Here is a 25,424-nt window from a genome sequence, read left to right as displayed (position 1 = left end):
TCCTCCCTCCCCTTTTCCCGTTTCCCCCCAAGTTCTCCTCATCCCATCCCCTGGCAATCGGACTAGATCTTATTCTAAATACATGAGCTGGCTTCATTTTTAAATTTTTTAATTCATTTTACATACCAACCACAGATCGCCCTCTCATCCCTCCTCCATCTGCTCCCTCCTTCCCCCCCAACGCCCCATCCCCTCCTCCAAAAGGGGTAGTCCTTCCATGTGGGAACAGCAAAGCCTGGTACATTCAGTTGAGTCAGGACCAAGCTCCTCCACCATGTGTCAAGGGTGAACAAGGTGTCCAGCCACAGGTAATGGGATTGAGAAAGCCAGATCATGCACCAGGGATAGATCCTGATCCCACTGCCAGGGGCTCCTCAAAGAAACCAAGTTTCTTCTGCATGCAGAGGGTAGTATAGTCCCATGAGGGTTGCACAGCTGTTGGTCTAAAGTTCGTGAGTTTCCACAAACTTGGTCCAGTTGTCTCTGTAGATTTCCCCATCATGATCCTGATCCTGCCTTCCTCATTCTTATTCTCACTCTTCAACTGGCTCCTGGAGCTCGGCCTGGTGCTTGGTTGTGGTTATCTGTACCTGCTTCCATCAGTTACTGGATGAAGGATCTATGATGACAGGATATTCACCGATCTGATTACCAGGGTAGGCCAGTTCAGGCACCTTCTCCACTATTGCTAGTAGTCTAATCTGGGGTCATTCTTGTGGATTCCTGGGAATTCCCCTAGCACCAGGTTTCTCCCTAGTCCCATAATGACACCCACTATCAAGATATCGCTTTCATTGCTCTCCCACTCCAACTGCCCCAGCTTGACCATGTTCTCACTCCCCATCCCCTTCCCCCACTGCCCCCCTCACCCCCAGTTTACTCATGTAGATATCCTCTGTTTCTCCTTCCCAAGGTGATCCATGTGTCCCTCTTAGGGTCCTCCTTGTTTCCTAGCTTATGAACTGCCTTTTTAGAGCCCATTCCCTATGGTGTGATGCCTTATTCTGCCTTGTTTCTATGATAACACTTGTGAAGAGGGAGATTCTCTAAATCTACAGAACTAAGATCACGGAAATTAACAAAGAAATCTATCATTTTATCCCAATCATGAGCTCCTTGTCAGGTCCCTCTTTGATAAAGAACAGGCCTAATACAAAACTCCAGGTTGTTGTATAGTCTAATTTTTTATCACTACCAGAAGGTTTTCTGAGAAATTTCAAATTAAAATGTATCTTGTATCTCAGGTTACCCCATCCTATCAGTCTTATCTATAATGTTGTTCAGAGAGAGCAGTTAGGAGCATCACTTCATAGAAGAGACACACTAAGTTCAATGACTTGAGAAGAAGATTTTGTTTTAATGTGTCATTTAGAGATTTTTTTAAGTGCTTCTTTCCTATACAAAAGAAGAATTATTCTCAAAGCAAATATTGCAAGACAGCTAAGTTCTACTTCCTTAAGACAGCATAGTTTGACACCACGGAAAGTTGCAAAGCAGAAAAAAAGCAGGCAGCAAGTCAAACTCAACTCAAATTGCTAACAATGCCTATGAGATGCAACCTGGAATGATCTCTAACTACAAATTGTACCCCGGAGACCAGCACACCATGGAAGACTATTGATCATGAGTAAAGTACAGAGAGCTGCTCTCCAGAACTACTTTATCAAACATTAAAAAATTAATTGAACATTATTTTTGGGAGGGAGGAGATGTAAGAAGATAGATTAGACGATTCTACACATAGGGCAAACATAGGGAGACTTTAAAAGCTATTGTAGATGTTTATTTGATACTAGCAATGTGGTCAGTTATCATAAAGTACTTCTCTTCATCACAAAATAGTAAGGATTTAAAAAGTCCAAAGGGAAAAGTCTAGAAGCTTTAAAAATTTGTTTGAACTGAGCCCTAATTCTTCTAAAAAGGGCCTCCAAAATCTTGAGTAGAATTATCATACTCCATAATGAAATGCTTGAGTTCTTCAACATGTTGCTCACCTATTTCATGCAAACTCTGCTTCATTGCAAATTGTATAGGTTTTTCTAATGAACGATCCTTTTCAACCAGCCTTTCCACCACCATCCTGAAAGTTTCACAGACTTGTCGGTAAACCTTCTTAATCTCTGTGATTTTTGAGGCAATCGCTTTTGAACAACTGCTAAACTGGCTGTCTTCACACAGTTCTGGGCCAGCTGTTGTCTTTGACTCGGGTTCTTCTGTCTGGTTGATACATAATGGTGCCTTGGATCCCTTCGGGCCAGCTGTTGTGTTTGACTCAGGTTCTTCTGTCTGGTTGATACATAACGGTGCCTTGGATCCCGTCTCAAACTCGGAAATTTCAGCCAAGTTATTTTCTTCTGACTTCTTGGGATTTTCATTAGCCCACTTGCTTGCAGCATCAGCCTGTTCCTTCTCAGTCAGCCGGCGGGGGCTTTTTAACACCTTGGATGAAGAACTTGAGGGCACAGTATCTCTTGATGTTTTCAAAAACTGGATGGGTCTCTCTCTACATCTAAGCCGAGACTGATGGAAGGAGCGCATCCTGCTTCTCCTGCTGAGACTGGAGCCAAATCTGCTGGGTAGGGAGTCCTTCCCGTCCACACGTGATTCTCTCAAAAAAGGAGCGCCCCGTTCATGGGGAGATCGTTGTCTTGAATAATGGGAAGAATAGAAACGTCTTCTTCTAAAGCCGTTTCTCATGGCCCTGTATTGAGGCTGTCGGCTTGTGGCATACTCATCTCTTGACCATCGGTAGCCATAAGGGCCTCTTTTGTAGGGTGGGCCACTTCTTGGATTCTGAGAAAAACAGCGGCCCTCATCCCATTTTTGGTAATCAACGTGACAATAGTATCTACTGTAGCCTCCTTCATCGGGTCTGGCTAGCAGAGATGGTCTCTTGCCTCCCAGAGGCGGTCTCTTTGGCACAACGTTAATTAATCGATGGTTGCCATCACTGGGATGTTTCCAAGGAGGCGCTTGTTTTTCTGGAAGTCGCTTGCAGTCATACCATCCCTGCGCTTGTTTTCCTGGAAGTCGCTTGTAGTCACACCATCCTTCAGACCACATCTCATCTCATGGAAGCCACTGTACTTCTGCGAACAGAAATGTGTACTTCCCTTCCTGTTCACTTTCAATTTCTAACCATACTCATGGCTCAGTTCAAGAATCTGTTATTGTCTAAAAATTCGTCATCAGAACTCTCCAACACGTACGTTCCACCGCTGCTGCTGAAACCCCACCAACAGCTCTCTAATTAGACTTAGGCCCACTCAACAGCAGAGAAATCATGCCAGGTGCTTGAAAGCTAGGCACTTAGCTGGGGCTAGTGAGGTCTTGCATCCTAGAGGAGAATGCAGTACTACCACTTGACTAAATCTGTACAATTCCTAAGTGAATTCCACTTACTACAAATAAGTGTAGCTCTCACCCCTCACCAAAAAAAGCTTCTCTTTGCAACAGAGAGAGACCATTGCAGAAAACCACAAACACTCAAATTCAGAGAACAAGTGATTGTGGGGCGTGAAGCCCCAATATATATTAAACAACTCCTGTTCCTAAGGCTCAGGGAGCATCATTAAGAGGAGGAGTAAAGATTGTAGGAACCAGAAATCAAAGGGAAGCTTCACCCATGATATTTCAACAATATGATTTCCTAAACAAAAACTGAACAAGGAAAATACCAATCAATATGCTAACTTGAAAGTGGGAAATCTCACAAGGTTCCACGAGTAAACATGGACCACAGGCTGCTAAAGAATTAGTCTTCCCCAGGGATGACCCTTTTAACTCGTTACCAATACCAAGTGGTCATCTCTGAATTCATATACATATACAAGCAACATTAAATAGACTCAGAAAATTGTATTCATATATTTGTGTGTGTGTGTGTGTGTGAGAGAGAGAGAGAGAGAGAGAGAGAGAGAGAGAGAGAGAGAGAGAGAGAGAGAGAGAGAAAATTAAGGAAAAGAGATCATAAATTTGAGAGGCATCTAGGAGGAGAGGATATGGAATGGAAGGAAACAGGAAAGGAAAGGATGTGATTGTATTTTCATTTCTTAAAGTTTAAAAATTAAGTAAGACCTAAATAAACGAGGCACCGCCAATTTTACTGCTCGGACACGGAGTGAGAAGCTGAGAGTTGAAGTTATCTGCTTCCATCCTTTGTGCATACCCTGCTGGAGCTGCTCCCGCTATGGATGATTGGGAGGATCTGGTGTACCAGGCAAAGCTGGCAGAGCAGGCCTGGCGATATGACGAAATGGTGGAATCAATGAAGAAAGCAGCAGGGATGGATATGGAGCTGACTGTTGAAGAATGAAACTTTTTATCTGTTGCATATAAAAATGTAACTGGAGCCAGAAGAGCATCCTGGAGAATAATCAGCAGCTTTGAATAGAAGGAAGAAAACAAGGGAGGAGAGGACAAACTAAAGATGATTTGCAAGTACCGGCAAATGGTTAAAACTGAGATCAAGTTAATCTGTTGTGACATCCTCGATGTACTGGACAAACACATTGACTTTAAAAGGTTGGACACACCACTAACAACAAAAACATGCACAAAGGGAAAATAACTTGGCCTTACATAAGGCTGTCTGAAGGAAATGACATTTTATTCTACAAAGAACAGATGATAGCCAGCCAAGGCAAATCAAGAGCAGTTGAAAGACACTCCAGGAAAGGGTAGTAGTGAAATTTAAGGACCATAGCAGGAGAGGCCATATCATGACTAATGAACGACAGCTTGTTCTGTGTGATAGAAAGATGGGGGAGATAAAGACAGATAGGAGGAAAGAAAGTGGGATTGAACAGACACGAAGAGACAGAGAAAAGGGAGTGGAGTAGAAGCATATGCAAACAAAACAGTGAAACCCTACAGAGGGGCCACATCAATTTTCGTCTATACAACAAAATTGAACATTACTGTAACAGCAATAATAACACACTAAAAGATTTAAACCAGGAATTTACAGAATACGATATCACTGCAGAAAACATACTCAGTGGGGGAAATTCACACTTCTTTTCAGGCAGAAGTTATTATGCTTAAAGTTTTCTATTAATTTCTGGTATCTTAACCATTGTGATCTATTCTGATTGTTGACTGATTAATCTGTAGTGTCTAAGGAGAGCTGCTGACAATCTAAATCATTTAGGAATTCAGACACAAGAGTCAGTTTCCCCAAATGGAACAGCGATTCATGAGAGTCACATAAATTCCTGATGTCAGTTGAGTGCATAACAGGTCACAAAGAATCTTCAACTTGTTATTTTTGTAAGAAAATCATGTCCTTGTTGATACTTTATTTTTAAAACATCTTGAAGTTTGTAGTTCTCCAATTAGAGTGTGGGTTTCTTTATTCAACTTAATTCAATTTGTCTTAATTCATCACTGTCCTGGAATTAGTTATTTACCAAGAAATTGAAGAATTTCTCCTCTTACTGTAAGGCATATGTGAAAGAAACTCATCATTACATTAGAAGCTCCACAAGCAACTACAATGTAACAACTCTAGTGACTCTCATGGCAAATGCACCAGGATATTATTTGCTATATGAGGAATTATGTCAGTGAAAGCACCCTATAACATTAGAGCCCCATTCCAGGTAATTTCCCTGAGACCTATATTCATTCAATGCCCTAGAGTGATTTTTTTTTGGTGCTACAAATTGTCATACAGTCTGTATAGAAATATAACTAATAATTATAATGGGGAAAATGCAAATAGTTCAATTTGCATATATATATGCATAAGGGCAGACACAGTATGCATTACCTCATAAGTGTACAAAATTCCTTACAAAATTCTATTAGCAGACTGGAAATTTCCTCCAGGCTATCTAACTTCCATTGTGTTAGAAGGTGCTATGCAGTCTGCTGGAGTAGAAAAGGCATTATGAACTACAATTCCAACATGCTAGACAAGATGTGCCCACTTGTACTACAGTAACATCAAAGTTATAGGGGTAAACAACTATTCTCTGGTAGAGTTTCAGGCCTGCTTTACAGGAGGGAATTCATACACAGTACTGTAAAACAAGGAAACAAGATATTGGAAGAAGTCTTAGGCCCAAAAAGTAACTTACAACTCTTTCTGTATCTAAATTGACATGGCACTAACCTGCTTTCTAAATACCTATGTTCATATTCATACATTAGTGCTGCTCTCAGCCTTCATCAAGGAGCTTCTCTTTGCATTGGAAACAGTTAAGACATAGACTCAAAGCTCATACAACTGATAATTGAATTCTTAGCTCTATACAGAACATTCATATCACCCCTCTAAGGTTCAGGGAATACCCAAAAGGAGAGGATAGAAAGAATGCAAGAGATGTAAAATGGGGAGAAAAGCTGAAAAATACACTTTTCTGGGCATGATATAGGCATTGCAATCATGAACTCAGAGCAGTTAGGACGGTTGGTACTAGTTTTATACAAGACTAGAGCTGCCAGAAGTAAATCATGGATATGGAAGGAGCTCACACCACACTGACATGTCCTACTGACCTTTGGGCTACTGATAGGTTCTGGGGGAGGGCAATCATTATCTTTAGTTGTACACCTACTGATGAGGTCACTGAGCTACAAAGGGTAGTACCAAATCCATGGTCACACAGACAGGCTGGTGAAACTCAGTGGATCACGAAAAAAAAAAAGATGTGAATGTGGAAAAGGGATTTCAGGTGAGGGTTAAGTGGGAAAGATGGGGCAGGACTGATCAAAGAAGTCAAGAGCTGAGAGTAATCAGAACACATTATCTACAAATACAAAATTGTCAAAGAATGTTTAATATGTCATTTTATATGGGAGGGAAAGGAAAGAGTACAATGAGAGAGGGAGTATGGGAAGGTGCAGCTAAAATTAAGGGGCTATTTGAAGGTCGTATGGAACTCTGATACAGTAAAGACTTCCACAAATAGATACACATATGAAGGAGATCAAAATAAAACTCCCCAAACAATGGGAGAGACAGAGCCTCAACTGAGCACTTCTCATCACCAAAATGAAGCCTCCAGTTCTGGAAAGGGTTACATCTAATTGAGTTGTTGGCCACAGGGGCCTTAAGGCAACACTCACACAACCTAGGCTCCTGCCAAGGTCATTGATTGCTCTCTACAAACTGATGGTGAGGCTCTATTGTGAAGACAACACCCATATAACTCACAGAGTTATAACATGGAGAAATTGAACTGGGGCCTATCTAGAGCCTTCACCACTACTGACTAGTGCTCATGGTAGTGGCAGGTACTCTGCACACTACAGGTAAACACTAACCCAGCTACAAAACCTTTCATACACAATGATGACCTGTGCTAATGCAATAGTGGTACAAAACCTGTAAGAGTAACCAACCAATTACTGATTAGATTTAAGGCCCCACTCCATGAGATGGACCTATCCCCAACACTGTGCAGACCACCAAGATCCTGAAACCAGAATGGACAGGACCCTATCAGAAAACCAAAGACTTCTGTTCCGCTAAAGCAAAAATAACTCCTAAAAACATTCTCTTATAGCCATAGATCATTGTCTTGATGAGTCACCATCAGATAAACTTCCTCCTGCAGCAAATGAAAATAAATACAGAAACTCACATGTACAATCTGCAGAAAGTGAGAGACCATGGGACATTCAATCCTCAATGAGATGTGTCTATCAAATCATTCCCCTCGGGGCTCAGGGAATCCTGTGCAAGAGGAGTTGGAAAGAATGTAGGAGCCAGAGGGAAAGAGAAGACACTACCATTGCCTGGGGGACGAGCCTCCAACAGGGCAGGGCTCAAAGGGAATCCAGAGTGAGTGCCTACTACTGGGAACTATGACTTTTTATCTGAGGGGGTTAGGGAAAAAGACTCACACACACTCGTGACTGTTTCCTTCAGACCTTTCTTTATTCTTCTTTTGCAGTCTCTATTCTTTATTTACCTGATGATTTCCTACTCTCATTCTGAGGTTTTCCTTCTAATGCATTTTAACTCTACCTTTATTCTTTCCCTTAAGATTATATAGCCCAGCAAAATCTTTCAGGCAGTTTAAAAATGACAGAGGGGTTATATTCTGTTAGTGTGACAATCCACAGAGGTCTAGTATTAATTTATCAAGGGTGCAATGGGGATACAGACTCAATTATTTTGTTCCTAGACAGAGAACTGTGGGCAGCTAGTGACTACAGAGAGAGGGGAATTGACCTCTCCCAGGGATGAGACCTCTAAGTGGTTAGTCAAGGCAAAGGAGCAGCCCTGAAATCACATACACACCAACAACTAAAGCAGACTCAGCAGGCCATATTCACACACTTATTCATACACATATGTCTATACGAAGGAAGAATAATTGAAAAGAGACAATTAATGTGAGAGTAGTGGGGGGAAGGCATGGGAGGAGTTGGAAGGAGGAGACTTGGGAGAAAGTGAGGGAAGAGAGGTTCTATCAGTCCATTTCTTTATTTGAGTTGGCTTTAGTTGGCTTTCTGCTTCTGCAATAAAACACAGGAACTAAAGCAAACTGGGGAGGAAAAGTTTATTTCCTCTCAGAGCTCACAGTCTATCATTGAGAGAAGTCAGGGTAGGAACTGGAGGCAGGAACTGAGGCAGAGGCTGTGTGCTTGGTCCTCTTGGCTGCTTTCTAATACACTCCAGGATGACCTGCTCTGGGGTGGCTCCACCCACAGTGGGAGGGACCCTCTCCATATCAATCACTAATCAAGAAAACGCTCCTCAGACTGGCTTACAGGATGGAGTCATTTTCCAATGGAGATTCCGTCTTTCCAGATGCATCTAGCTTCTGTCTACTTGACAAACATTCTTGTCACCACAACAGACACTTTGTCCACTGGAAAAAGAAAACCAAAACCAAAACAATTTAAAAAGAAACAAACAAAAATGGTTCTCTCAGATTCTATGGTTGGTATGAAATCCCAGGTATGGTCAGAACCAGCTCTGTCTGGATAAACACCATCTCCCTAGAGATTTTCAATGTTCCTCTTGCCCATGTGTGATACAACGTGGTCAGGGTGAGGATGAAAACACTATGATGGAGGACAGGAGAATTTATGAGTCACTGTAAACACCACTTGACAAACTCCCATGACATAAAAGGCTACTGATGCTCACTCAGTGATGTCCCCCCACAAAAGGAGACCTTGTCATTTTCTTTTAATGACATTTCATTGATAACTGTCATACATAACATACTGATGCAGAAGACACATGAAGAAAGCAAATTGAGAATCTATTTATTTCAAATACAGGTTCTTAGGGAAGAAAGATGTAACAACATGTGGGCGGAAGGCAAAAATGCATCTGCAAGTGGATCCTGGTCAAGGCGGGGTACACTGGGGATCCTGCACAATCTTTAGATTAAGGTGGAGCGGGGTCCCAGGAGAAGCACTGCTAAGTCCTGGCTGATTCTTCCCTCACCAGATCTGTTCTCTCCTCTTCCTGAACCATCTCTGCAATGAGAGGGAAGAGGGATTTGTTCAGTAGGGTAATCAGGATATAATCAGAAAAAACCTCGTGTGACATTAGCTGCTCTCTATAATTTAGATTGCACAGAAGAACCTGCTGTCTCGCTACTCTATTGCTGTGTGGGGCTGAGGGGCTGGAACAGAGTCCAGTGCTTGCCTAGAATGTCGAGGCCCAGTGTCCACCCCAGTACTGCACAACAGTCCTTGGACAAATGTCCAAACGTTGCATGCCCTTCCGGCCTCCCCACAGTAATTCACTATGGAGGAAGTCAGCAGGATTTTCAGGCAGATGCACCAGCGTGCTTCAGATAATTACAAAGATGTGTGGCCTCACCAGATGCTTCAAAACAGCAGAGGGACCGGGCATTTGGACTCTATGCTTTCCCATTCCCATCAGTCTCTGTTTAACCAAGCTTACGTCAACATTATCAGTGCTGGGTTCTGCCTGTCCACTATCCACACACCCATATACTCCTGTAAGGATAAAATCTATGCTTACTTTGCAGTATTTCAAACAGTTTAGGATCATGGAATCCCCAGCTACACTAATTTGAATCCTTTATTGGTCATAACCCCAGGACTACTCCACAGAGAAAACCTACCCTAAGGATGCCAACATCAAAGGACTGGAGTGCACTTGTATATAGATATTGGTATAAATACTGAATGTAAAAAAAGACATAAAGAAGTAGGAACATGACTTGCACCTAGTATGGTGGAAGAAAAGTCTATAATAGTTTTGTGGGAGAGCATAACCAGAGGCAGGGACATCTGGGAGAGTCCAGAGTGGATGTGACCAGACTGAGCCATGTGAGGAGAGGAGGGAGGGGGGATACAGAAGTATCAACATTATAAACAAAGGCAGTGTGGTACCTGAATTATCCCAACCATACCTCAGGCTTGCCCCGCTAAACATTTCTACTTGTTCCACCTAAATACTACATGAGAATAGCTCCACTCCCAGTTATAGAGCTCCCACTCCCTTTTGGAAGCCTAGGACAGCAAGGCAGGGGTCTTGCAGGCTGGAATGTGTGGGTGACTTTGGTTCTGGAGGGCAAAATGGAGGCAGACAAAATGGCTCAGCAGATGAACATGCCTGCCAGCCAGCCTGAGGAGATGACTTTGAGCCCAGGACCCACATCCTGGAAGGAGAGAACCAGGTCTTTCCAGCTGTCCTCTGACCTCCAAATGTGAGACACAGCTCCTCTCGTCCCCCCTACACACTCATGCCAAGACACAATAAAACTTCAAAATGTAATCTGAAATTTTCAGTAAATGAAGACAAGAAGCACAGCTGAAAGAGAGCCAGAGGCCTCTCTGTACCAGCTTGTTCCCTATGAAGGGACTTGAAGCCACACAAGGTGCTTACCCTTCCTCAGCACTAGATCGTGATTTCTCTGGAAAAGGTGTTTCAACTCCTGCAGCTGTAGCCCTGTCACAGAGGCAGCTGCAGGACCCCAGCGCTGGCACAGGCTGCATTTTGGGCACGGTAACTGGAATGGACTGTGCACTGGGCGTCAGAACTGACACAGGCTGGACATGGGGTCCTGTAATGGTACAGGCTGCTCATTGGCTGACACTGTACTTGGCATAGACTGAACACTGGGTACTGTAATTGGTATGGCTGTACAGCACCCACCTGGAAGAGCATAGGGTGTGCAATAGGAACTGCCATAGGTGGTGTGCTCGATCACTTAACTGGCATAGGCTGTACATTGGACATAGTAAATGGCACGGGACAGACATGGGGAACAGAAACAGGCATAGGCTGTATCTGGACCTCAGTGATTGACACAGGCAGTACCTGGGGCACAGTAACAGGCATAGGCTGTACCCGAGGCTCAGTGATTGGCATAGGCAGTAACTGGGGCACATAACAGGCATAGACTGTATATGGGACAGTGACAGGCACAGCTGTACACGGTGCACAGTAACAGGCACAGACTGTACCTGGGACAGTAACAGGCACAGGCTGTATATGGGGCAGTAACAGGCACAGGCTGTATATGGGGCAAAGTAACAGTCATATAGTGTGTACATGGACACAGTGATTGTCATAGACTGTAACTGGGGCACATTAACAGACACAGGCTGTATATAGTAACAGGCACAGGCTGTACCTGTGGCACAGTCACAGACATAGGCTGTACCTGGCGCACAGTAACAGGCAGAGGCTGTACACCAGGCACTGTTACTGACATACACTGTACTCGAGGCACCAGATGTGATATATGCTGTACACAGATCACAAAGCTGCACAGCCTCGGTACCCCCTATGCTCTCAGGAACTGGCTTCTGAGGTGGACGCTCATTCTCCTGGCTATTGGGACTGGCACTCTCTCGGTCATCCATGATGCCTGAAGGTACAGCAGCAGAAGGACCTTCTCCAGTCTTCCCTGTTTTTCTGTTCTACTCCTCTCCATTCTGCTGTTGGGCTCCCGACACAGGGTGGTCCCTTCCACCCTCTTCCTCATTTCTTCCCTCTTCATATGGGGAGAGCATCGGTGTCTCAGCACCTGAAAGTAGAAAACAGAAAGAAGAGGCGACAGGGACCAGGGTGGTGCAAAGTTGCTATGACATCAAGGCAGGTGAAGCCCTCAGTGCCCCACTCCTCTCCAGTCACCTCTGAGGAACAACATCTCCTCATGGACATGGCCAACCCACCACTCCTAACATGCACTGACCTTTCCATTTTTCCTGGTCAGGTCCCTCAAGAGGCAGATGTTTGATGTTTCCATGCTCCATGACAGGAATGCTGTTGAAGATCCTCAAGGTTTGCCTTCCTTTGTGTCTCTTCACATTCTGAGGGGGAGACCCATATACTTCTGGCAGGAGAACTACTCCACCAGGAAGGCTTCTTTCTCTTCTATACCTTAACGACCTAACATCCAAGTTATTGTAACCAATCAGAAGCCTTCCTTTCTGGCTTCCTGGAATGATTGACAGTTGCAATGGACTGAGCCCCTGAGGTCCAAACCAACAGCAGTGTAGCTGGAGTTTTCTCTCTGGGTCCTGCCATGCCCCGGCAGTCCGACAGCCCACGTATAAAATAAACACACAGATGCTTATATTATTTAAACTATTTGGCCGTGGCAGGCTTCTTGCTAACTGTTATTATATCTTAAATTAACCCATTTCTATAAATCTATACCTTGCCACATGGCTCGTGGCTTACCGGCATCTTAACATGCTGCTTGTCATGGCTGCGGCTGGGCAGTGTCCCCCCCTCACAGCAGTTTGGAGCTTCAGTGAGCAGGATGTGTTTACAGGGAAGGTGTGGCCCTTGGGCAAGGCGAGTGTAGAAGGAACCTTCCAAGTGGCATCTCAACTGAGTCCCCTGGTCTTGGGGAATTATCTTCCTAGGAAATGGGTGGTGGTAAACTATGGGAACAAATCTGCAGTGAGTAAGAAAAAAAAACAATAATTTTGAGGCCTTGTGGAAATGTGTGGACCATATCTCTTGGGGAAGGTGGGAAAAACTCACAATGAGCACATGAGGCTTGGGTGAAGACTGGAAAATTTCTCAACATTCCAGACCCCACATTTCCGACTCTCTATGACACATGAGATGAACATTGAGTAGACAGGGTCAGCTCTGCATGTGTCTGCTTCAAGAGTCTTCAAGGACTCTGAAAGCAGAGGCCAGTTCCGGACCTCCACCTTCAGCAGTGGCATTTTAGTCCCATGTTTACAGTGTGTTGTGCAGCACTTCGAAACAGCCAGTGCAACCCTTGCAAAAGTTAACAGACTCCAGACAGCCAGTGAAGAATCTGCATTAGAATGCTTATAGAAGGTCCTGTCCAGTGCTTCTCAGCTCTGCAAGTTCAGACACTGCACCAACTGCACCCTTTGTGTTGCAGTACAAACTGCTGAGGGCTGAGGGTGCATTTGTACAATAACCTGGGCAGAGTAAGTGCCACAGACTCTGGAAGGCCATAAACAGTGGAGAGGTTGTGTGCACTTCTTGTGGTAGAGTGACTGACCTCATTGACAGTGCTTCAGAGTGCTGGGGTTGGGGTGGGGTGCTGTGGGATGTTCTGTATGTTAAATGTGTTGCTCTGATTGGTTAATAAATAAAACACTGATTGGCCAGTAGCCAGGCAAGAAGTAAAGGCGGGACAAGTAGAGGGGAGAATTCTGGGAACAGGAAGGCTGAGTCAGAGAGACGCTACCAGCTGCCGCCATGGAAAGCGAGATGTAAGGTACCTCTAAGCCACGAGCCATGTGGCAACTTATAGACTAATAGATATGGGTTAATTTGAGATATATGAACTAGATAACAAGAAGCCTGAGCCATTAGGCCAAACAATTTAATAACATAAGCATCTGTGTGTTTATTTTATAAGTGGGCTGCCGGGCTGCCTGGGCTTGGTGGGCCCCTGAGAGAAAACTCCAGCTACAGTGGGGTGTTAATAGGACCTGAGAATGAAAATGCAGTATTTTCCTTTGGTTTGTTTCTTCGTTTTGTGTTTGTGACAGTCTCTCATGTATCCCAGGAAGCCTGAACCTCACATGTCACATACTGTGTACATCAGGATGACTAGTGCTGTTCTTCCTTGTGTTATACCCTCCCACTGTTCACAGGAGTGCATAGAAATATCTGGCTTTTGGTTAATTAACTAATTATAAAAAAGAAGTATTAGAACTGGAGGCTTAGCTGTGCATAGAGCTGCAGCATGGCTGGACAGCCCCCAGGAATTCTAATTATATTGTAGGGCAAACATCTCAACCTATAAATGTGAACACCATGGCTAGAAATAGGAAAACCATGTCAAATAATGCTGGATATTAGCTAAATCAAACAGCTCATTGTTTTGGAGGAAATATCCAGCCTTTCACTGAAGGGAAGACATAGAGCACTGCTACTATGGACTGAAAGGGCTTGAGAGAAAGATCCGGAAGGTAAGGATTGACGCTGCATGGTGGTTATGCTCACAGTGCTCTCTGTGGGTGGAAAGTCTTCAAGAGCGTGGTAAACCCAGCAGTAAGACAGGGATTTCAGAGTCCCTGAAGTGGGGGCTCTGACTTTAATAAGTCCTACTACACAAGGGAAGTCATAGAAACCGAGCCCCGTGATTTCAGGAGGAAGTTGTATATGGATTTGAGATATCTGAGTGAAGGGATGTTTACAAAATGTCCTCAATGAACAGCAGAAAGTCTTTTCTCTTAAAGTATCAATGAAAACGCTTACCCTTAGACACAGATGCCAGCCAGTCATGTGTAGTCAGCCAATAGAAACACAGATCCCTTTTCACACATTTACCTGGTCTCCCCACAGTCTCCGTCCATGTTTTATGAAGGTGCCTTCTCACAGACACACGGTCCCTTGCACAGCAATGTAAGCTACAGAAAAGTGGAGCCTCTTCTAATTGATAGGAAGTCCAGTCAGAAACTGAGCCAGACATGTGGTCACCTAGAGCATGCCTCCACAGGATCTGGCCCTGTAGCTGGATACACATTTTGTGTAGCCGTTTCCTCCAAGATAAGACATTCCATTTGGAGGAAAGCTCCTGAAGACAAAAGACATTCCAAATGGAGGCGAAACATATCATAATAAGGGAGAGATGGTTAAGACACAGGAAGTAAAAGGCTTGATAGCTCCAACTAGGCTTAGAAGATGTTTGTTCCCAGTTTCTCCCGGCTCCCCAGGAAGAGTGTCAACAGCACATCTCAGTTCCACATAACCGGGGAGCACAGAATGAGAATCCACAGTCAGCTGAGGCACAGGATGCCACCCACAGGTTCCGTTCATGGAACATCAGCCTCAGTGAGAAGACTGAAGCCACTGGATGTGGCAGCCAGGAACTGGAGCATGTCACCAGATAACACTCTGTACCTGGAAGATGGTGGCAAGGGCCTGTATGGAACTCAGGAAAGTCATGTCTTGCTGGAACATCCAATGTGGAGCCTCAGGACCCTTCCTCCTGATGCCTCCAGGGCCCCAGTGAACCCATCTCTCTGTCTATCTCTGCTTCTCCCTGTGTGATTCCCCACCATGACCCCTTGGGGATTAGGTCTAGGGTGGGGACATACTGGAGATGGGTGGGAACAGCCATGACTAGAAACACAGTGTCCTCTGCTGGAGACTTGCCCCACCTGACATTATAAATAATTGTTCCACAGAGGTGGAGTGAGTTGACAAGCCCATGATGAGGGTGTGGAGAATCATGTGGGGTCAGCATGAAGCAGCATAGCACCTGGAAATCTTCCTCACTCAGCAAGGCACAGTGACCACAGCTTGCCAGTGTCACCTCCTGCCATAAATGCCATTTCTGGAATAGGCTAATATGGTTCAAATACTTATACTCACATTTTAGTAACCTGAAAAACAATGGAACCAACATACTTAGAATCCACCTCTTTATTGTGGAGATAATTGCAGGGAAGAAAAGGTTGTCATGACCAGCACAGGCGGCCGAGACATTGGGGGCAGGGCCAGGTTCCAGGTCATCTGGCTTTGGAAAGAGGCCACACATGAGCTGCTCCAAAATCTTCAGGAATCGTTGTTGTGGGGACCAGGTGGTGCATCAATCAGCACCACCTTTCTATTGCTTCTGAAAATGGCTCTCCTGGCCCTAAACCAATCCTACAAGCAGAAGAAAGGGTTGCTTTTAGTACTGTACTGTACCACCACTGAAGAACATATCCTTTAACCACGTATACTGGCTCAATTTTACTAGCATTTTAGAACATCTATGGAACCCATCCCTGGGCCAGTATGTGCTAGGTATGGTGCTCCAGGACAGAGCTACTCCCCTAGCAAAGTACCACATTTCTGTTTGCCCAGAAACTGTTTGTTTATCGATCTAACCCCAAGAACGGTTGAAGACTTACCTCAAGTGTGTACTGATTGTTCAGAATGCTGGAAGCAACAGGTTTCATTCTCATTGAAACAGTCAAAACACCCCCATGAAGCCGCTGAGGACATGTACCCCCACACCCAGTCCTTCTGCTATGGAACAGACCCAGAATATAGTCTATTCTCTCCATCACTTGATACTTTAAACGCATTCTTTCAGGAAAGCATGCAGATCTAGTTCAGTCCTTGCTGTGTGTTGAAAAGTATCAAAAACAGTTCTCTTGGAACCCCAGAGTACTATCTCAAGGCCCAAAGCTTTCTGTAAAAGGCTCCATGGTGATAGCCTTTTATGAGTATCCACAATGCACATTTTATGAGACAAAGGGCACTTCTTCCTGTTCTATGCTTCCTCCCCAGCCTCCAAGCATACTGTGTATAGGTCTTTTCCCTTGTGGGCATGTGGTCTGGAAAAGTCAGGACTGATTGTAATGGTGAGCAGAGTTCACATACATAACCAACAAAAGCCTGGTAAAAGGGTTATGGGTCGTTTGAGGTTCCTGGTCCCAGTATTGATTCAGAACTAAGCCAGGCATGGGACATTTACAGACTAGATCAAGAAGTCTGAGAAAAGGTTTTCTGAGACACACAGAGTGAAAGAGCTGAAGGTGGGCAAGAACATGGTCTCTTCACTTAAGTGAGGCATGCGGGCTGCACAGCCTTCAGAAGGTCATGGAGAACACACTATGTTCACTGAGGGTCAGACAAAGCACCTTGGCATCTTAGGTTTCAGGTGTCCAGGTTGGCATTTCCTGCCTGAGAAAATGGAGGTGTTTCATCATCTTGAGCCTAGTTTGGCTGTGGACTGGGTCTGGCATCCTTGGGATGCAACATCAGGTCCCAATTTGCTGCTACACCTCTCTTCTAGACAGCACCATCACAAGATGTGGAGCCCTTCCAAAACATTAATTTTTTAAAAAATACTGACCTGCACATCTGCTTCCGGCACACCCATTGATATTGCAAGATCCTTCCTGAAGTGAAAAGATTCCAACATTCAGGCCTTGTAGTGGAAATAAACTGTATAAAGACATGTCCTGTTTGCTTTTAAATGTTTGTGTCCACACTTGTGTGTGTGGACATGTGTACATACACACACACACACACACACACACACCCAGACACATACACAAACACATGCACACACTCGCACAGACACACACACAGTATTCCTCACACATACTTTGAGACTTACTTCAGTAACAGGTTTCTTTCAGGGACCAAAATTAAGGGTAATCCCCCAAAACACAGGTATGTGGTCTATGTACTTATCATGTAAAGCTTCATTAACAGAGCCTCCACGATGAAATGTGTTAGTCAAATTTTAATCTGAGGTGGAATCCCTCCTGCATTTTCCCAGCCACAACTCAGGCTTCTCATTCATACTTACAGAGACTTATTTAGAACAAGCATTGTCTAAATTTCCCACTCACGTGTCAATTAAACAGGCAACAAAACACAATCTTTCCAGTTGGACTAGGGCACATCTGCTTACTCCAGAATCCATTTTCTGCTGGAGGGTCCAGACATGGTGGCTTTGTTTGTAGAGGAAATCAGGGGTCAGGGAGCACCAAAGGACAGCCTGGATGCACTGATAGAAAACCAGGCGCCTAACAGGCCTTCTGCTTACCTTACTTGAAAGCTGGGGAAGCGAGTCTCTTCGAAAAGACGCTCCAGGTCCTGCAGCTGAGACTGGGTGAATCTGGTGCGTCTCCGGAAAGACAGGTTGTCACCAGCCTGGAGACTGTTGGTGCCCTCAGGCATTGCCGCCTCTTGCTGAGGCTGCTGTTCAATACTGCTGCCATGACCACCTTCTGCCTGGATCCCCTTGTCCATGGCGCCAGAACTACCATCTCCAGCTTGTCCTCCTTCCATTTCTTCTTCTTCGTTTTCTCCCTCCTCTACCACTCCTGTGGCTTCCTGAGTAAGACCGGACTGAGCAAGCTCTTCTTGAGCAGGCTTGCTTGGGGCAAGTTCGCCCAGAGCAAGTTCGCCCTGATCAAGCTCACCCTGAGCAAGCTCGCTCTGTACAAGCCCTTTCTTTCCTCCTTCCTCTTCAGCCTTCGGGACTATTTCATTCCCACCTGCAAGAGAGAAAAACACAAAGATAAAGATCTGAGCATCGTGGCCCATGGATCATTGGAAAGCCTGGAGAGGGCCCACAGGCAGAGCTCGGTAATCAAAGTGCCTGGCCACTGGCCTTTCCACCAAATTTGCTTCCCGGACTTTGCCCAAGAAGAGTCAGAACCATTTTACTGACCATGCTGTTGTTCCTGGTCTTCATTAGCTCCTAGACACAGCAACCTGGTGAAAATGTGGCAGCAGCACTGGCGAGACTCCATGCCAGGAATCTTTCAATCAGACCCGAGTTCTGAAGACTTAAAAGCCGTGTCCTCACGGTCTGACGCCAGAGGTACAGCTGTGACTCTTAACCGGAAGGCTTGTCTTCTGGAGACTCAACGTAATTACAATGTGTCCAATCACACATTCTGGCCTGCACAGCCTCAGTGGCTGTGGGCTTGTCCTCTGAGGTGCTTAGCCTGAAGCACTTTAGAGCTGCAAAGAGCAGGGAGTATTTAAAAACTGCAGTGAGTGTGTGCGGTGGGGGTGCGGAACCTGTGGCTCTGGTTTGCTCCTTAGCTGACACCTCTAGTTTTGGGTAATGCTGGACTGTCCAAATTCAGTCATAGGGAGTAACCAAAGACCTTTTCAAACTCAGCAGGCCCTTGAGCCCAGCTAAATCACTTTATCAAATTATGGAAATGTCCTTCAAACAAAATGCCCCAATCTTGGTTGTGCTGCCTTGAAGAGCCCTGAATGATGGCAACTATGTGGGTAGGCCAGGGCAAGATCCTCCTGAGAGACTGTGCTCCCAACAGGGCTGAATTCCACCGGTGTTCACAAGCTCATTCTGATGGAGACCTTTCTCTACCTAGCTGTGCTTGACCAAGGTCCTCGGGTGACCCAGATACCTGAGGGCATCAAGATCAACCCTGGGTACTGGCTCCAAACCTCACAGTTGTGAAGGTTAAAGAGAGGAGGAGTAAGCAATTCTGGATGGAAGCTCTACAAAGAATCATTGCAGGACGGGGCAGAACTGAGGAAAAGTTAGAGAGACTCTCCAGAGTAGGTGACATTCCCAAAATTTAAAAGAGCCACTGAGCTCTGTCATTTCGTGGTTTTTGTTTTTAATAGGATCATGGTAGAGTCTGGACAATGATTGAGGTAATTGTTAGGAGATGGGTTAGTTCTCTGGTATAGCATAGGCTGAGACACTGGAGGGCCCACGGTCCACATGGTCTAGCCCACACCAAGGAGATGATCATTCTCTGTTCACCCATTGCCCACCTAGTCAGGGGTGGCTCAATCCCCTCCCACCACAGGCCCTTTATCCATCCCTGACTAGGGCTTTGTGAGTTGTGGACCTTGACTGTCTTGTCGCCATTAGCCACTGCATGGTCTTGTGTCCTCTGACTTTTCAGCTGTCCCAGGTGCTTTTAATTATCCTCAGCTCTCTGTCTTCTCACAGTCACCAAGAAGCAGCTGCAACTCTCCTTCCTCTTCTCCTTGTCTCCTGAGTCATTGTGAAGGCTTCCCTGAAACACCGAAATGGGAGGCTTTCTTAGACACAGACTTTACTCACTCTCACAATTAGCTGCTGGAGAAGCTAGGCTATTTTAGGAGACAATAGTATCATGGGTGCTTTCCTGAAGGACTTGGTGGCCTGGTTGGACTGCCCACACTAGACCAGGAGCCCTGTCTTTACCAGTGTGAGACAGCTTGACTGTCCTACTGATCCCATAAACACTTTGTGTCTCTTCTTTGGTGTTCCTGGCTTGGCTGTTTCAAATCAACCCTCATTTTAGCCCTAGCATCCCTTCAACATATGCGAGCAACTTAGAAATTTGAACGTGAGTGCTTTTTCCTCACTAAGGACAGAGACCTCCCTCCTGCATCCATACCAACCCCAGATTCTGAGATAAATTTCCCAAGACACTGTTCCAGGGTTGGTGTGAAGCAGGTAAGCAATCATGTATTCAGGGTGCCCCAGAGACTGGTCATTTCTTCCCCTTTCTACTGAGCTCACAGGACACTGGGTGTATTCTTTTATTTCTGGCAGTTTGCTCCCAGGGCTTAGCAAAGAGTGATGCAGAGGGATATCACTCTCTGGTGGTTGATTCAGCACCCTAAAAGATGGATGCTTGCTGTGTAACCCAGAGGAGCTGTGGAGTGCAATATGGGAGTAGCTAACAGAGGTAAACACCAAGGCCTGTTCTGCTCCAAGCTGTCATCTATGTGAGTCTGGAAACCAGCACCCATCTCTGCCTTTACCTTTGATCCTCTTGACTCTGCTGTCCCCATCTTGGACCTGGGGAAGGGACTCTACTCCTCTGACTCCTTAGGATGTCTGCTGCTCGCCTGCTGCTATCTAGTAGCCCAATCTTACATATCACTGCATTGACAGGAAACCTGTACCCATAAGCAGCTTTTTGCTGTAGAACAGCAGTGATTCATGAGCCCAATTACTGCTCTGTGTGATTTTCTTTTAGGTTATCTTCTGTGAGGGACTCTCCAGGATTGAAATGCATTAATGCAATCTTGTGGCTCCTTCTTGTTTAGTTACATGCTCAATGCTTTAGGTCAGTGATTCTCAACCTTCCTAATGCTGTGGCCCTTTAATAGAGTTGCCCATGCTGTGGTGACCCCAACCATTTTCGTTGTTACTTCCTAATTGTAATTTTGCTACTGTTATGAGTCATAATTTAATATCTTTGTTTTCCAATGGTCTTAGTTAAGGTCTGTGGACCCCAAAGTTAAAAGGGCCTACAACTCCCAAGTTGCGAACCACTGCTTCAGGTTAAGGCATGTGATTGTGAAGTTTCTACACTATTTTCCAATGGGACTCTGCTCATCATAGTTATTAGATGGGAAACCTATCTGCACACAGATTTTCCTGAGGGATTTCTTGGTCAGCATGCACAAGTCCACACAGGTGCATTCACAGTCACAACATTCACATGAAGAAACATCTGTAGCCAAAGCCCTCCCATCCCATTGTCCAATCCCCTAGAGTGAGGCTAATGTGCAGATTGTAAGAGCAGTTCTAGAAATATGGAAAGCAAAAAAGGAAAGTGGTCCAAAATGTTTCCTAAAGCTAGTTCCTGCCGGGAAAGGAAACACAAATGAATTCTAAGTCTTTTTTTGATGAGCACAATTAAAAAAAAATCTTGGATCACTGCTTAACTAAAACCCAAGACAATATTAAGTTTACCTTGAAGAATGTTGAGATAATTCAAATGAGCAATTTTAGAAGCAAGTTTTCAGCTCTAAGAAGAAATGTAATTGTGGGATCAGGATCTATACCTGTTGCATGCCGGGGCTTTTTGGAGGTCATTACCTATGATGGGACACCTTGCACAGCTTAGGTACAGAGGGGAGTGGCTTGGACCTGCCTCAACTGAATGTACCAGGCTCTCCTGAGTTCCCATGGGAGCCTTACCTTTTTGGAGGTGGGGATAGGGAGGTAGGTTGTTGGGGGTATGTTGGGGGAATTGTGAGGAGAGATGAGAAGGGGATCTGTTTTTTGGTATGTAAAATGAATAAAAAATTTCTTAAAGAAAAAAAGAAGAAACATAATTGACAGGGAATGAATTCTTTGATGAGCTTTTACCTGCGTATGACATCATGTCACATACAGAAAGAATAATAAATGGGGAAGCTTTCCTAGATTTGAGACATCTTCCACAAACCCATGGTCAGCATAGTAGGGACACCTGACATTCCATGAACCAGCTGCGGCCAGGTTGGCTCTCCCACAAGGCCTTTGTGGCTCATAGGACAGGATACACTGACCCCAGCACTGCCCACTTAGTCACAGCTCACTGTGTTCTTTCTCTGCTCAGCACCCCATGGCCTGATCTTTCAAGCCATCAAGTGATAATCATGTCTTTGGCAGGAAAGTCAGAGGCTTCCACCTGGCTCATCTGAAATGCAGCTGTTCTCTCTCTCTGTGTGTCTCTGTCTTTCTCTGTCTCTCTGTCTCTGTCTCTCTCTCTCTCTGTCTCTCTCTCTCCCTCTCTGTCTCTCCCCCTCTCTCTCCTCTCTCCCTCTCTCTTTTTTGTGTGTATACTGGTGTCTTGTGTAGAAATAATGAAGAGTCAGGCCCTCTCTGAACCAGGAAAGGAGTGGACAGGTCAGGGATCATCCCTTCAGTCTTTCAACCAGCCACATCACTTTGGAGGTGTTCTTGCTTAACCCCTCTGGTATGCTGTATCCTAGCAACAGGCCCTGGAGCGTTCTTGCTGTATCCAGGCCATAGTTCCTGTCCCTGGTTATAGGTCTCATCCTACAGGGACTCAGTAAGGACTCTTCCTGCTGTTTGTAAGAGACACATGGTAGAGAGAGACAAGGGTTGATTTAGAGCGAGTACAGGACTGGGAGCTGGGTGGGAAGACATCTAGAAGGACAGTATCCTGAGGAAGGAGAGGGTGGGGTGGCTGAAGTGAGCTCCAGGGAAGGGTAACTCTGAAAGTGATGGTAGAGGTGTGGCCAGGAGATGGTCTGGAGACAAACTGGGCCAATTTTCCAGTGGAAAGGAGTCGAGGTTGGGGGAGAAATATGTACCAATTATGGACCTCGCCAGGTCATGGTGGCACATGCCTTTAATCTCAGCACTGGAGAAGAAGAGTGAGGGGAGATCTCTGTGTGTTTGAGGCCATTCTGGTCTACAGAGCGAGATCCAGGATAGGCACCAAAACTCCACAGAGAAATCCTGTCCGGAAAAACCAAAAAAATCATTATGAGCCCCAAGAAAGAGGTTGGAGCTGGGGTACCCAGCAGTGCACAGGAAAGAGGCCACTGAGAAGTCAGAAGACTGCAGCAGATGAGAGCGTGCTGTGAGCATGACGCACTGTGCATCAGTACAGAAGTGAGGCAGGCTGCAGGACAGTGGTGGGGATTTCTCATGTAAAGCAGCCTGGCTAACCAGGGTCCAGTGTACAGAAGGAAACCTGGGCCCTTGTAAAATCTCCAGGACCCTAAATGTGCCTTTGTGGGGCTCAAAGACCAGTAAAAATGGTTCTGTTGTGTACACAGTTGACCACATAAACTCCCCTTGTGCTCTCCGAGAGGGACCTGTTCTTCCTGGATGCAAGCTTAGGCTGGCATAACAAGCACTCAGATAGTCCCCTGGTGGGGTGGTAAGAACATTCAACTTCTTCAGTGACACCCATGGAGAATGAAGAATGCTTACTAGTAGAAATTGGTTATAATGACTTAGTGTGTGTTGATTTGGCTGTGATACTCACTGCAGAATTATGTCTAAATAAAAAGCTGGGAAGGGCCTTGATATCCTTCATTGGAGAATTTACTCCATAGGCCAAAGTCTGACCTGAGGCTAGATGATTTTACAGACCATGAATATCATGCTCTCACAAGTGCAGTCCAGGTTGATCTTTCCAAAATGCCACCCTGACTCTGCTGCTTCTCTGCTCAGACGCTGCCCACCACCTTTCTGACTTTGCAGGAGCCCAACAGTGCCCTTCTCCGACCTCGTATTCCATTTGAGTTGTCACCAAACAGTGTTGTTTGGTCCACCTTTGCTCCTTCTGGTTTTATTTCTGGCAGGTCTACTTTCTAATTTAACTCTGAGGCTCTGTCCTGTGCACACTTCCTGGTCTTCCTGCCTGTTTGAACGGTTCTATACTGCCATTAGTACCTCCTATTACTGAGTTGGGATCCCTGAGGGCCTCTGAGGTTGGCCTTTTTAGTGCTGGATGTGTTCCTGTGGGCAGAGGACTTATGCTGGGAACAAGGAAGCAATTAGGCAGATAGATAGCCTGCTCCCATGTAGGAGGGATTGTAGCCCACCAATGTACCTGGGCCAACTCCAGTGTACCTGGGCCTCTCCACAATGCTGCCAGGGTAGGCATTTGCTGGCTACCAGATAACAGCAGTCTGCCAGAGGTCTCTTCATGAGGCTGTGAGACATACTTGAAACATCTGTCCCTGTACTTACACAGGAACAAGATATTCAAAACAAAATAAAATTAAAAAGATCAACAAGATTTGATGGGCTAGAGGAATTGTCTGTAGTTCAGATTACAAGCCTCTTCCCACTGGACACTCAGACAGTTATGTGGCATACAACTCTGCCCTACACAGAGACATATTGATGAGCAAAGTATGGAGTGGAAAGATGATAAAAGTATGAGGTGTTAGGACCTCCCTCTCTTAGAAGTTAGCTCATGTAGAGGCACTATAATGTCATACAACCATGGAACAACAGAATGCCAGGATTAGACATAGAGACAAATTTATAAGGATATAAATGTGAACATTGATTGTATTATGTCGGAATTTGAGTAGTAAGTGCAGCATCTTTGGCCTGAAGACTTTTCCTGGGCAGTCTGACCACTAAGAGTTAATAATACACTGCTTGAGACATGGCAAAATGCCCAGGGTGGTTGAACATTTTTGTTTTAGTCTAGTGTCCTTGAAGCAACCAAAGCAACCAGCCTGAGCACAGGCTGTCATATGCCTCTAGATTCTCAAAACTTGGGTTATGAGGTTAGTGAGTAAGAATGATAAGTCTGTTTATTAATGATGTCAAAAGTTGAGGGAAATGATGGGAAATAATAACTCTTTTCTGTCATAGTTTATTAATGATGACTAAAAGATGAGCAAAAGGAAGTGAAACACATGTCCAAAACCAAAAATGAAATGATCTATGTTTTGGAACATCATGAATGTATCCCTGCTAACTAACTTCTATATAAATAAAGACACACTCTGGCTGCTAGTCAGTCAGGCTGCAAGAGTCTCCCAACCACCATGACCTGGCTCACTTCCTTCCCTGCTGACTCCTTATACTCTCTCTAAGTGATAGCAATGATTTTTGTCATCAAGATGCATTTTTTCAAGTTGAACGGTTCCTTGGATCTCCTGGTTTTTCTCTTTCCCTTCTCTAAAACTTCTGTTAGAAATTTTACTTTTAATATTTAAATTTTTTTGAAAATATGTAGAAAATTTCTGCATTCTTTGGTTTTCTCTGTGCACATGCATCCTGTTGCTATGGGAACATAAACCAATCCAGGAAGTAATTCAC

General features: G+C 45.0%; 3 protein-coding genes across 5 annotated transcripts in view; all 3 read right to left on the bottom strand.

Annotated features, from left to right (window-relative positions):
• The window catches only part of LOC128110079 (interleukin-13 receptor subunit alpha-2-like), a 128,398-nt gene that overhangs the window by 80,748 nt on the left and 22,226 nt on the right, over positions 1–25,424 (bottom strand). The gene's annotated exons all lie outside the window — the stretch shown is intronic.
• On the bottom strand, positions 1,776–13,027 carry LOC128110093 (periphilin-1-like). 3 transcript variants are annotated; one of them, XM_052737874.1, is made up of 3 exons: positions 13,000–13,027; positions 2,308–3,014; positions 1,776–2,238 (listed from the first exon to the last, which is right to left on the bottom strand). In XM_052737874.1, exons 1-3 carry the CDS (start codon positions 13,025–13,027, stop codon positions 1,915–1,917), a joined length of 1,059 nt encoding a protein of 352 aa, XP_052593834.1. In that variant the 3' UTR covers positions 1,776–1,914. The 3 variants fall into 3 exon arrangements, with proteins under 3 accessions (XP_052593834.1, XP_052593845.1, XP_052593829.1); XM_052737885.1 differs by lacking the exon at positions 13,000–13,027 and having other exon boundaries at positions 2,308–2,762; positions 2,946–3,361; XM_052737869.1 differs by lacking the exon at positions 13,000–13,027 and having other exon boundaries at positions 2,308–3,361.
• Positions 15,838–25,424, bottom strand: part of LOC128117458 (rhox homeobox family member 2-like) — an 11,866-nt gene continuing 2,279 nt past the window's right edge. Inside the window, exons 2-5 of the mRNA XM_052749353.1 lie at positions 18,579–18,622; positions 17,949–18,402; positions 17,247–17,292; positions 15,838–16,048 (exon numbers count right to left, since the gene is read on the bottom strand). Coding sequence (XP_052605313.1) covers positions 15,956–16,048; positions 17,247–17,292; positions 17,949–18,402; positions 18,579–18,622 — 637 coding nt within the window. The 3' untranslated portion in view covers positions 15,838–15,955. The remainder of the gene's footprint in view (positions 16,049–17,246; positions 17,293–17,948; positions 18,403–18,578; positions 18,623–25,424) is intronic.

Source organism: Peromyscus californicus, unplaced genomic scaffold (genome assembly GCF_007827085.1).
Source record: "Peromyscus californicus insignis strain IS unplaced genomic scaffold, ASM782708v3 Scaffold_10__1_contigs__length_136768540, whole genome shotgun sequence".
In the NCBI taxonomy this organism is placed as follows: Eukaryota; Metazoa; Chordata; class Mammalia; order Rodentia; family Cricetidae; genus Peromyscus; species Peromyscus californicus.
The sequence above is the reverse complement of the archived record's forward strand: the minus strand, read 5'-3'. Positions and strand labels throughout refer to the sequence as shown.